General features: G+C 38.7%; 1 protein-coding gene across 1 annotated transcript in view; it reads left to right on the top strand.

Annotated features, from left to right (window-relative positions):
* IARS1 (isoleucyl-tRNA synthetase 1) overlaps positions 1–12,117 on the top strand; it is a 110,778-nt gene that overhangs the window by 72,722 nt on the left and 25,939 nt on the right. Inside the window, exons 20-25 of the mRNA XM_086755766.1 lie at positions 1,356–1,476; positions 5,826–5,917; positions 6,281–6,358; positions 6,832–6,953; positions 10,017–10,119; positions 10,335–10,418. Coding sequence (XP_086611892.1) covers positions 1,356–1,476; positions 5,826–5,917; positions 6,281–6,358; positions 6,832–6,953; positions 10,017–10,119; positions 10,335–10,418 — 600 coding nt within the window. The remainder of the gene's footprint in view (positions 1–1,355; positions 1,477–5,825; positions 5,918–6,280; positions 6,359–6,831; positions 6,954–10,016; positions 10,120–10,334; positions 10,419–12,117) is intronic.

Raw genomic sequence — 12,117 nt, 5'->3', positions numbered from 1 at the left:
ACTTCAATTTTTCCTGTTTGACCTTTGAATCGTCTAAAGTGTGCTTTGCAACTTTTTGCTGTCGTCTTATTAAATCTTGCAAGATCAGCCAAACTGGGGATGGAAGACCATTGTGGAAAATGCAGGTGCTTAAGCAGATAGTTTTGGTAACTCAGCAGATGTAATTTTTCTGTCCAAGTAGATAGTGAAACCGTTCCTACGCACCATATTAGGCAAAAGAATGTGCTATGGGAGGTGGTAGTGCTTACGTTATATTTCATGCACAGGCTTAAACAACTTTAGTTGTGTTCTCCCTCCTGCAAGAGAGAGACTACAATCCCAGTGTCCTGGATGAAGTCTGATCATAATTTTATGCTTACTGTAATTACCCCAGTAATTGTTTTTGGTTAAATGATTGCTGACCTCACGCTGGTCACTTTGCTGCCCTTCTGAGCGTGCAGATGCATTTTTTTCCTAGGAATCTTCTCCTTTATACTGTGTAAGTGGATGAACTGGATTGAATAATCCAACTGGATTGAATAATCCAAACAGATTTTTCATCTGGACGCTGAGGGAAGGGAAAGTCCAAAGACTCTTAAAACCAGATGTTAAATACTGTTTGTAAATCTGAAAAATAAACAAACCCCCTGTTTTCAACCAGTCATAAGGACGTTCACATGGAGAAGAGTCAAACTGGAGGCACTGACAGGTGTGCTTACTTGTGGTCTTGCTTGCAGTGCCCTACAGAATCAGCAAAGTGTTATGAAGTTTTTCCGATGGGTGCAAACATCAGTATTCTGGAAAGCAACAAAATGCACTGTTTGCATGTTGGATGCCTAAACATTCCACCAGTTTTTTCAGTTGGGGTGTTGCTCTCTTCTGTGTTTTAATCCGTTGAAATTGTCACATACTCTTAAAAAAAAAAAAATTGTTTATAATTCCCTTTCTCCAGATAGGATCTGCCTTCATAGTACATTTCTTGTAAATGCTTCATATCCTCCTAGATGAAGGAGTTAGGTAAGTTCAAGACTCTGGCCCTGTGTCGGGAGGCCGTGACTTACACTGCAACAGGGAAAGAACAACTGCGTACCGTTGTGTGCTGTACTACTTTTTGTCTGCTGTGACATCTCCAAATAACTAGTCTCCTTTGTAGTTGAAGGTATGACGTGGTGCAATCAGGCGCAGCGGGAATCAGATTTTCCTTAGGCATTTCTCTTACGTACATGTTTCTGGAAGGTAGCGTTCTCTCTTAGGAAACCAGTGTAACACAGCAAAGGTGACAAAATGCTGGTGGCTGACAGGTGGTTTGATATAGAGGCTTGAATATATACCTTTATGACTTGAAAATGTGTTTTGTGTTTTTATGTTCATGATAGGATGAGGGAAGGGAATTCCTGTACAGCGAAAACACAGTGAAGGAGAGCAATAACATAATGGATAAATGGATTCTTTCTTTCACCCAGTCACTCATTCAGTTCTTCAAAGCTGAAATGGCAGGTAGGCACACGGCTGGTCGGGTGTGTGTATGGGTGTTCGGTTTTTGATTAGAGAAGTAGCCATGTCATCCAGAGGTTTCCTGATTCCATGTGAGACTTACAGTTCAGATAAAAGGAAGGAAATATTTAACCAGCTACCATAATACATGGAATGCTGCTTTCATGGGTGTTAATACAGATTTTGCTATACTTATTCATGAGATTTCAAAAAATGATGAGGCGTTTTTTGTCACGGCTAATCCTATGAGATCAGTGATGTAGCTTGTTGCTGTAACAACATCTGCAGTGCTTGGAACAATTAGTAATATTGTAATAGTAACTGAAAGACAGCAATGAAATAAAACTGGGGAAGCTGTAAAAAAGGATAAAATTGGCAGTGCTCAAGTCAGCTGAAGAAAATAATTTTGAGAGGTACATGAGCATGGGGAATAAATTTTCACTTGCAGAATTCCATGGAGAAGTTTTCTTTGTAATCTTATTGGGAGCGTGTGCAGCAGGATGGAACAGCATGAGGATATTGCATAGCTGTAAGAACGTACTCTCCTGGTTTTTCTTCCTGCACGTGGTGGTCTTCATCATCCCATACGTCTCAATGCTCACATTATATTAAGACAATATTAATTGCAAAGAGAAGGTGCTGCAAGGCCCCCCTGAAGTAGCTGGTCTGCTCCAGTAAGCTTACAGACCTGCAGATAAAGTCATGATGAGACTTGAAGAGGTTTTGATGCCTTTAAAAGCTCTAGAAAGGGAGATATTGGTAAGAAGGTGGCTTTTGCCATTGCAGTTCATGTTTATGCATAAACAAACAGCCCCCCCCCCCCCCATACCATGATCTTAAGTTGCCCTCGGAAGAATTTTTAGAAGCCTTCCACAGGTGTCCTTGGCTTGGAAGAAGGAAGGTATTAGTGGGATAACAGATAATGAGGAAACAGCTAAATACCAGATCAGAGTTTTATGAGGACACAGAACAGTCGTCCTCTGCTTCAATCATCTGTTGTATTCTTTCCTCTTAGACTGACATGGTGTTCACTCTCAGCAAGACTAGTGAGATGACTTGCTATGGTAGATGAAACAGGTCATTTTGGTAATTACAAAATTCAAGTGAAGTCATCTTAGAAACACTTGACTAAAGGTTGAAAGAACCCTCAAGCTACCAAAACCAGGTATATGAGAAAAGCTGTCTGTTGTTGACAAAAATGTGGGTTGTTCTTAGAAGTTTTGTCTTTGAAGTTTGACGGTGGTGTGTGTTAAGGAAAATACTTCGAGGGACAGTGGAAAATTCATTTGTAACTGTGTACCTGGGATCTTAGATTAGTGCACAGTTTAAACAGAAATATTTCCAGGAAGATGAGCATGGGGGTAGAAACTTGAATTCTCTGCTCTGGATTTCTAAGAGGAAGATGAAGCTATTAGAGAGACAGATGTGTCAGCTGACGTTTTCACAAAGCAAGAAGGTCCTTCCAAGCAGGAGAAGAACATTTGTGTTGGAAAAATGAAAATGTAGAGACTTTCAAGACTGCAGTGTTGGTATTAAATGCTATTGTCTTGTGTTAAATGAAGATAACATGATGTGCTCATTAAATGAGTGACACATCTCATTTGGAAGGGATTACTAAATAGAACTCTTCAATTTATTTTTCTGCATATACTCCGAATTCAGTCAGACAGATATTAATGAGATGCAGTAAATGTGTGCTGCAACATGATACTTTTGTGCTAATATTTTTAAAAAAAAAACCTAGGTTTTTTCTTTTTTAAGGTTCTTCTATTTCATACAACTTGAAGTAGGAAGAATGTCAGGAAGAGGCAAGGGAAGATTATAATGGTGACTGATAACCTCAAGTGCTAGGTAAATGAGATAAATACACTACACAAGCTTCATTTCAGAACCCAAAGTTTTGAAAATAATCATAATAATACAAAAAATAATAAACATGCTGAAGCTGTTGTGGACGTGCCATGATGTGAGCCAAAATGATTGCATTCCCAAACTAATGCCATACAACACTGTTACCTGCAAGATATGAGATAAAGAAATATTTTTGTCTCTGCCATGTTTAAAATGCAGCTGAGGCAATGGTGCTGAGGTGATATTTGGGCACTATCTGTAGAAGAAGTGGCCCAGTCTGCACTGTAACGTGCTGTTCCTGCAGCTGTGTTTGTGATTGTGTGTAAGAACATACAGGCTTGGAACTCTAAATGGCAAGGAGACAGCATTAACCAGAAAAATGTTGCAGTTGAGCATAGCTTCTTCCATTGAATCAAGTGTATTTTATAGTGGAGCTAAATTTTACACTGACTGCCTGCCTATAGAAAAATGTTTCCATTAAATGAAACGTATGTTTCTAGTAGGAGCTTAAATAGCCAGCAGTATTTCAGCCTCCTCGGAATCTCGGTCAGTTTGGTACTGACCTCACTTGAATAGACTGAGAATGGGAAGGGGGACATACCTGTGCACACTCCGACTTTGGGATGCTTTAGAGAGTCTAGAAAAACTTCAGAAAGGTCTAACAACCCTCTGCTAATTCTGACTTGGGGGGAGCTTTGGACTTCCTAGAACATGTGCGATTGGAGACAAGGAGACAACACGTATCAGAAAGCAGTGTCACGTCAGTTATTCATGGAAAACTGGCAAACGTTAAATGTGTGGAAACAATACACGTGTGTGTTTGTAGGAGGATTTTTGCGGTTGCATGTTGTCTCTGGTTTAATAGGTGCCCAAAACTGGAGCTGTGGACATGCTCTCTTCCAAAGGGCTGCGAGATGTGTGCCAGTAACCTCTTCAGCAGCAGCTGGCGTAACGAACTTAGCTTCACTTCGATAACAACATGCTAATGAATTATTAGCTATTGACTGGTAGTATAGTTTCTCTGCTGAACTTAATTGTTTTTTTTTAATGATGGCAACTTCTGGGATTTGGACCCTTTGCTAAACAGGGCAAGTAGTAAGATATTGGGAAGGTGTTATGGAAAGTAATAGGGCAAACAATCCTTTGTGTTTTAAAGGGGTTAAAATTCTGTACTACTGAAGTGCCCGATACAAGAAATTATTTTCCAAAACAACTTTTCTCCTGATGACTGACATTAAATGAAGTGTGTGTGTGTGTCTGTGCATGTGCGTGTGCAAACGTTCCCATGTACATGCATGCCTTTTTCTTGAGCCATGAAAAATAAGATTTCACAGTTTGGTTTATGAACTGGGATTACAGCTATTGAGGAGAGAAATGCATCTTTCCAGGCTAAATTGAATGTCTTGTTAAAGATATACTATGCCAGAAGGGTAGTTTTTGTTTGTTTTTAACCAGTCTCCTAACTAGATAATGCATAGCTAGAAGAGAGCTAAGATTTTTTTTTTTTTTTAGGAATGCAAATTCACAGCTAAATAAAGTCTTCCCCACCATGGAAAGAATCTTCTGAGCATTTCCTTTTTAGGTTTAAATACCAGTACTCTGCCTTTAAAAACACTTCTCATTTAGAAAATGCAATGAAAAGTGTAGTGGAGCTCTTAAAGCAAAGACCCATTTTATTCAGTAGCTGCTTGCTTAATAACACCAATTCAGAATAGAGATGAAAAAGCTCTTTGCTTTTAGAGAAGTTATAGACAAGTTTTTCCTTAGAAAACGGAATCCTATTTAAGGTCCATCCCCACCCCCCCAATTCTCCCCCGAGCAACTGAAAATTGTTTTCCCAGTTGCACAGTGATGCTTGTGATGACATTGTTCTTCATGTTGGCAGTCCTCCACGTTTTTAAGTTACACAGAACTTGCAAATACAGCTATGTTTATCTTACCTCGTCAGGCTTGCTGTTACTTTACATTCTTTTAGCCTACTGTGTTACTTAAAAAAAAAATTGCCATTAATTCAGGGAGAATTGATTGAAATAGGTGTCTCATTTTAAATCTGGTGAACAAAAAAAAATGTTGGCAGTAATTAATAAAATTTTATTGTATGATCCTACAATAATTTTTGTTAAACTTCTGGTGTCTTGGGTATATTTGCAGCATGTGCAAATCTGGCATTTGCCAAAACCTTTGTGATTAAGTCTCTTATCCCTATCCTCTCTACAAGACAGCTAAAAGCATAAGGCTTCCATAATGCGTGTTTGTGTAGGATTAGGGACGCGATTTGGTGGTAGATGTGTTTGTCTTGAAGCATGAGAATTGATGACATGTGCAATTTTAAAATATGGTTTTAACATAATTGTATGTCTAATCACTCTTTTGATCTTACTAACGTACGTGCTTCTACTCAAGTTTTATGTTTAGCACCGGAGCTACAAATGTGTTTCTTTACCTGAGGAGCTTGATGCAGAGGGCAAATATTAGCTAGAGTAAACATTTTTCCCTTCCAGCTTACAGGCTGTACACTGTGGTCCCTCGATTAGTGAAGTTTGTCGATATTCTGACCAACTGGTATGTTAGAATGAATCGCAGAAGACTAAAGGTAAGTATCTGCTTCTACAGTCTTGTACTTTAAACAAAATCCTAGTACTCTGTTTATTTTATGCATAGCAGCTACGTGGTGTTACACAAGATCTTTATGCTGCATTTTAAATTATATCAGTTTGTACTTGATCATGGGAATGAGAAGTTAACGGTGTTTTCCTCCTCTTTGCTTTATGAGGAAAACCAAACAAACATGCCCAGTAATTCTGCTTCACTAGCTGAATGAGATTGAGAAAAATGAATACAGTTTGGAAAACCAGTTTATTGCATTAGCATGGGAAATTTTTGACATTTATTGAAGTGCACTTACTGATCCTAAAATTGCAGTTGTTTGTTTTTTCTTGGTGAATTCCTCAAATAGGGTGAGAATGGGACCGAAGACTGCATTATGGCCTTGGAAACCTTGTTTAGTGTTTTGTTCTCCATGTGCAGACTTATGGTAAGGAAATTGCAGCCCGCTGTAACTATTTGACTCTTTAACTGTAGTTAGTCTAAAAGCGTGCATCGTTGTCTTTAAGTTGGCCTTAGAAACTAGGGATACAGAGACTGAACACATGGGGAGAAGAAACATTGCTACTGATTTGTGTAGCACAGTTTGTTTTCCACCTCCCCCTTTTATTTGCTTATCTGCCTCATGCTGCTCTAAAGAAGGCAAATATCACCTGGCTGGTGAAGAGACGTGATTTCTTATCTGATGCCCAAAAGTAACATGTAAATATCAGTAAGGCGGTGACTAAGTATTAGCAATTTCATCATGTATTTCAGTCTGCATTTTGAATAGCATCACAGTTTGCATTAAGACACTGTGTAAGGATTGCTTTTGCTGAGCTATCCTTATACAATTCATAAGTATTACAGATTGATAATGTACAAATAATAAAGAAAAGGTGGTGATTGAATGCGGCATTACAGGCACCATATACTCCATTTATCACTGAGCTGATGTACCAGAATCTGAAGACACTTATTGATCCAGCCTCAGTTCAGGAAAAGAATGCTGAAAGCATCCACTACCTCATGCTTCCCCAAGTGAGGTAAGAGACAGCTGGTATGTGGCAAAATGCAGTCTGGGATTTTGGTTGGTTGTTGGTGGTTTGGTTTTGTGGGTTTTGGGGTTTTTTTTTTTTGTTTTGTTTTTCTTTTCTTTTCACAGAACACTGTTCCTTCACTTACTTGTGTTTAAAACTGTTTTACTACCAAGAAAAGAAACTGCTTTAATGTGAATATTCCTCTGCCTCAGGAAGAATTTTAGGATGAAAGTTAACACATTGTTTTCTGTAAGCAAAAAGTGTTTACGTTTTGATTAAGCTCTGATTAAGTCTCTGTGATATAGGAGAACATTTCACTAGCAGTACACTTCACACACCACTCTTAGCTAGGAATTTTCTTTTCCCTCCATGTTTAGGCAGTAGGCTTGTGCTGGGTTGAAGGACTGTAGATAGGAATGAAAACAATTAGGAGGCATGCAGGTTCCCAGCTCACGTTTTCTTCTTATGGTGGGCAAGGAATATCCTTTTTGCTCTTCAAAATGTGCACTGACTAGAAGCTATAATGCCTACCTCTGAAGTGTCCAAAAGGATTATAAAACTTTCCTGTGAGCTCTACGTTTGCAAGAACGTGTGCATCCTCCCATCTCCAGGTCTTTCTTAGTGAATGCTGATGCCAGATCCCACGTGGACTGAAATTATTGTGTTGTGTGGGCCACATACGGAGCCAACAGAGTGAGTTCTTTTGGCTTCAGAGCAAGAATTTAGACCATTGTCCAGAGATTGCCACTTCTTTATAAGAGGATACGTCATATGAGAGAGAGAGAGCTTTCCAGACTGATCATTTCTTTGGATGCTGATCGGTGAGGGTTTTTTTTGTAAGTGCTAGCGTGTCTCAAAAATGTTTGGGTCCATGATGGGTGGGCCATATGCATCAACCCAACCCAGGCAGAGCTTGACAACTGAAGTTGTTTTGGTTTGGGTGGTTTGTTTTGTTGGTTTTCTTTTTGCAGCCAAAGGAGACACTAGTATTACAGTTGTTCATTAGTACCGTGATGCTTTGTTAGTGAATTAAGTTAGTGCCTGCATTGCACTCTGCTGTTAGTCCCTGAATGCAAGAGAAGCCAACTTTCCTTCTGCATTGCAACTCGGTTAAAAAACCCCCAAGGGCAAGGGAGCTGATGCTGATACTTTATGTGCTGGTTTAAAAATCTAAACCTTCTAGTAATGGTGGTTTTTATGGATACTCTGTCCTCTGAGGAAGATGTATGTTCTTTCTGAGAGCTCTAATAGGGAGAGTTACTGCAACAAGGAGTTTGAGATTGACATAACGATGGTGCTGATTTTCTGTTCCCTGGGAAAGTGCTGTAAAGAACATGTGATCAAAGAACACGAAACTCATCAGTGAGCTAGCAGAACTGGCTTTGAGCTCCTGTAGAATGCAGTAATGGAAGGAGAGTGAGCTATTTGCAGGAACTCAGTTCAGGCACGGGCATAGCTTGAGTGTTTAAGGGTGGCTTAGTTTTTATTCCTGTTAGTGCTAACTGACTTGCTGCTGCGTCATGCAAGCATATGATGTATTGGAGTAGCTTGCACAGCTTTCCTACGACAGTCTTCTACTTTGGATTTTTGTCTGCTACTGGTTTGTGTAATTTACTGGTTCCCCTATGTATCAGTTCTTCCCTTTGTCAGATAAAGACACATTTTCAGAATTGAATTGTTGTTGGTTTCACCTTGAGTAGCTATGACCATAATTGCATTTTTCTTTGAATATTTTTTGTATGACTGCCTGAGGACAATACTATCAGTTAGAGACATTTTTTGATGCAGTTACAGGAAATACTACTTTAACAATATGATGGGGATGTACCGATAAAGTTAAAGGACTTGGCCCCTTTCACAGCTGGACTTGACTCAATACCTGTGTTGCAAACCCTACTGAGGTATTACTTGGCTGCGTAGTGTCTGAGCAGCTTGGTTGCATTGAATTTTGTGGATGTGCATGCAGTCTGTGAATACTAGTCTCATTTTGTGGCTCCACAATGTTGCTAAGTAATGGCAAGTAATATTGAAATACTGCCACGTTGTACTATGAATCTTTCTGAGAGCAAAATCTTCTATCTCACGATTTACATGTTTGTGTTTTTTGGATGAGCATCTGGAAAGACTGGTTTTTGGAAGAACAAAAGCTTCAAAATAGGTAGCAACATCTTAGTCAAAGCCCTGATGCAGAAGATGGGGATGTTTCAGTTGTATGTTTTGCTTTACTAGTTCTGTTTTTCTCAGCAGTCCTTACTGGATGCGTGGTTGTCATCCCAGTATTTTTGCTACCTATATTACAGCAGGAAACTTTGTTCTGTGTATTTACAACTGACTTTTGAACCAGTACCTCTGGTCTTGATGTGACACTTGTGCGGTTTTAAAGGAGCTGCTCAATTTATGCAGCTACTCAAGAAGTCAAGAAAACCATATTTTTGGAACTGTTGGCTGCTAGTACATTTGAAACAAGATGTGAGTGTCAGCTTACTCAAAAAAACCAAAACAACCCAACCTCACAAAGAAGGCAAATAAGGCCCCCAACCCTGCCTTGCCTCAAAATGGAAGGGTGTCAAAATGATGAAGCCAGGAAAGATGACAAGACTGTCTAAAACATCAAGCTAAAATATCTAGAATGTCTAGGAAAATATTATAATTTGAGGTCCAGTGAGTTGGTTGCATTATATATATTTCATTGTCATTATCAGTATCTTGTATATAATCTCTTTTTGCATGTTTTTATGATATTATTAATGTAAATCTTACTTTTTATTGGATATTAAGGATATTAATAGAATAGGTAGTATGACTCAAGCCATTATCTCCATCTTGTGAGAGGTGCTAACAAAAGATTATTTTAAAATAGCTGTTTTATTTGTTTTCAGCAAGTTATTTCCTCACCATCTTTTCCACAAAGAGAGAAATAAAACCTGTTTGTTCATTTTTCAAATTGACCCAAACAGAGCATAATTGAGTCTCTTGTAGGAAGCGTCAGAGAAGGGAGTGAAATGTTTTCAATCTGCTCAAACAGATGCAATGAAAATGAAGCAATATAATGTTTCCGTTTCAATCTAGGGAGGATCTCATCGACAAAAGAATTGAAAGTGCAGTTTCTTGTTTGCAGTCTGTTATTGAGCTTGGACGAGTAATCAGAGACAGAAAAACCATTCCAGTAAAGGTTAGAACTCTTTAATGTCTCTTATCAATGCCCTGGGAACGTGCAATAGCTTTGTAACTTTGGGATAAGCCTGGGAAGATGGAATAATTAATTTTGGAATACCAAATGGAGTTCAACAACAAAATACTTCAAATAATGGTTTCTGAAGTTCTTTATTTTCAGTTGGAAGGACAGAAGTTTGAGTTGTGTCCTGCCCCCCACCCCCTCTTTTCCAGTATCCTTTGAAAGAAGTAGTTGTTATCCATCAGGATCCAGAGGCTCTGGAGAACATCAGATCTTTAGAGAAGTACATACTTGAGGTAAGAACATCACAGACATGATGCTTAACTGGATTGTGTATGTCAGTTACCTAAACAAACAAAACCCTAACCCTTCCTGTTGGTGATATTAATAACTCCCTAGGTAAAATTAATATAAAGACAATTGTAACGAAAGGGCACGTCAAAGGTAAATGGGCGATATGATCCTTCGTCAGCTGTGGTATTGAGAAATACTTAATCGCTCAAACTGACCACATAGGGCAAGAGACTATTAGAAATGTTGGGCTTTTTTGATCAGTGAAGGGAAGAAACATTTTCTAAATCTAAATAAGACAATAGTCAACTACCTGTTGTCAGAGAGATGGATTGCAGAATTTGTGATCTGTTTCAGTGAAGGGCATTAAAAGCAGTGTGACAGTAAGTGGAAGGGGTGATAGAGAGAGGGAGTTCCATATGAGGGAGAACAGGGGACCAGTCAAGAGTGTTTGCAGAATGTTGTTCAGGAAATAAAATATCAAATAAATAAGATGCTAGTCTTCACAATTTCTTACGCTCATCTGCTCCTATATGCTGCTGCAGTACTGTTTTAATGTGTATCCATCAAAGAAATGCGACCTGCACTACTTCTAACTCTTTGTTTGGATAAAAGCCCCGTCATTCAAAAGAGAAGTAGCCTGTCTTGGTTTTTTGAGCTGAAATTCCTGAAATTGGCTGCACTTCCTGCTTGTAGTTGGTCATGTAAAATCCATAGTATTTTAAGAAGTGAAATGAAAAAGGATTTTGTTTATAAACAAACAGGTATTTATATGTTTACACTATAAATAAATCTATTAAACTTCACTTCTGCATTTTAGAAGTTGTAGTGAAGGCACAAAGCATGTTACTTTTTGATTGCTTAAAAGACTTTATAGTCTTTTTTATTTTTTTAAGACATAGTTTTTGTATATTTGTCTCTTATGTTCAACTAAATTTCATTACAAATAGATTTATATGCATCTTCTTTCACATCTGTGATATACAAGAAAAATCAAACAGTAAGAGGGAATAGTGAGGAGAGCGGAAACACTACGGCTACAGCGATGAATTTTGATGAGCCGTGGTGGTTTTATTCAAAAAGAAAAGGAAAAAAAAAAAAGCACTTCTATACCGATATGCCTTTGAACTTTTTTCTAGGTGTTGGAGCCTTCAAAACATCTTGCAAACTAGTGGTTCTTAAATCTTGAATCTGTCATGGTCATGCATTTGCTATGAGCTATGCTGTGTGTAATTTCTCAGTGTTAGCAGCGGCCTACGGGCTTTATAATTGCTTCGCTGAACAGAGAGTTAGAGGTAATAGTATCTCTGTTGTAAGACTGTGAAGACCTTTCCAAACCGCTCTGGACGGCAGTGGGGAAGAAGGCAGGCTGGCTAAGCAGTGTGTTCGTTCTGAGCAGTTTTAATTTCCTCTTGCTGCAGTAGTCTCGCGTTGATGTTTCATTGTGTTACCTGGGGAGTTATGCCATGACTTCATCTTTGTAAATGTGTTTTGGGGAGGAAAGAATTGCATTTTGAATAGCAGCTCCTTCCTATGACAGCAGAACTCTAAAGGAACCGATTTGGTGTTGGTATTGGGCAGAATGCATGCGTTAGACTTCAATATAAATTGGAGATTACTTCATGACAATAATTTCTGTGTATTAATCTGTCTGGATTTTCACTTGAAGCCTTTCCTTATGCAATCTTGTTGTATGTGTGTGTG

The sequence above is a fragment of the Chlamydotis macqueenii genome, chromosome 10 (assembly GCF_036417535.1).
Source record: "Chlamydotis macqueenii isolate bChlMac1 chromosome 10, bChlMac1.mat, whole genome shotgun sequence".
Taxonomy (NCBI): domain Eukaryota; kingdom Metazoa; phylum Chordata; class Aves; order Otidiformes; family Otididae; genus Chlamydotis; species Chlamydotis macqueenii.
This window is presented reverse-complemented; position numbering and strand designations above follow the sequence as displayed.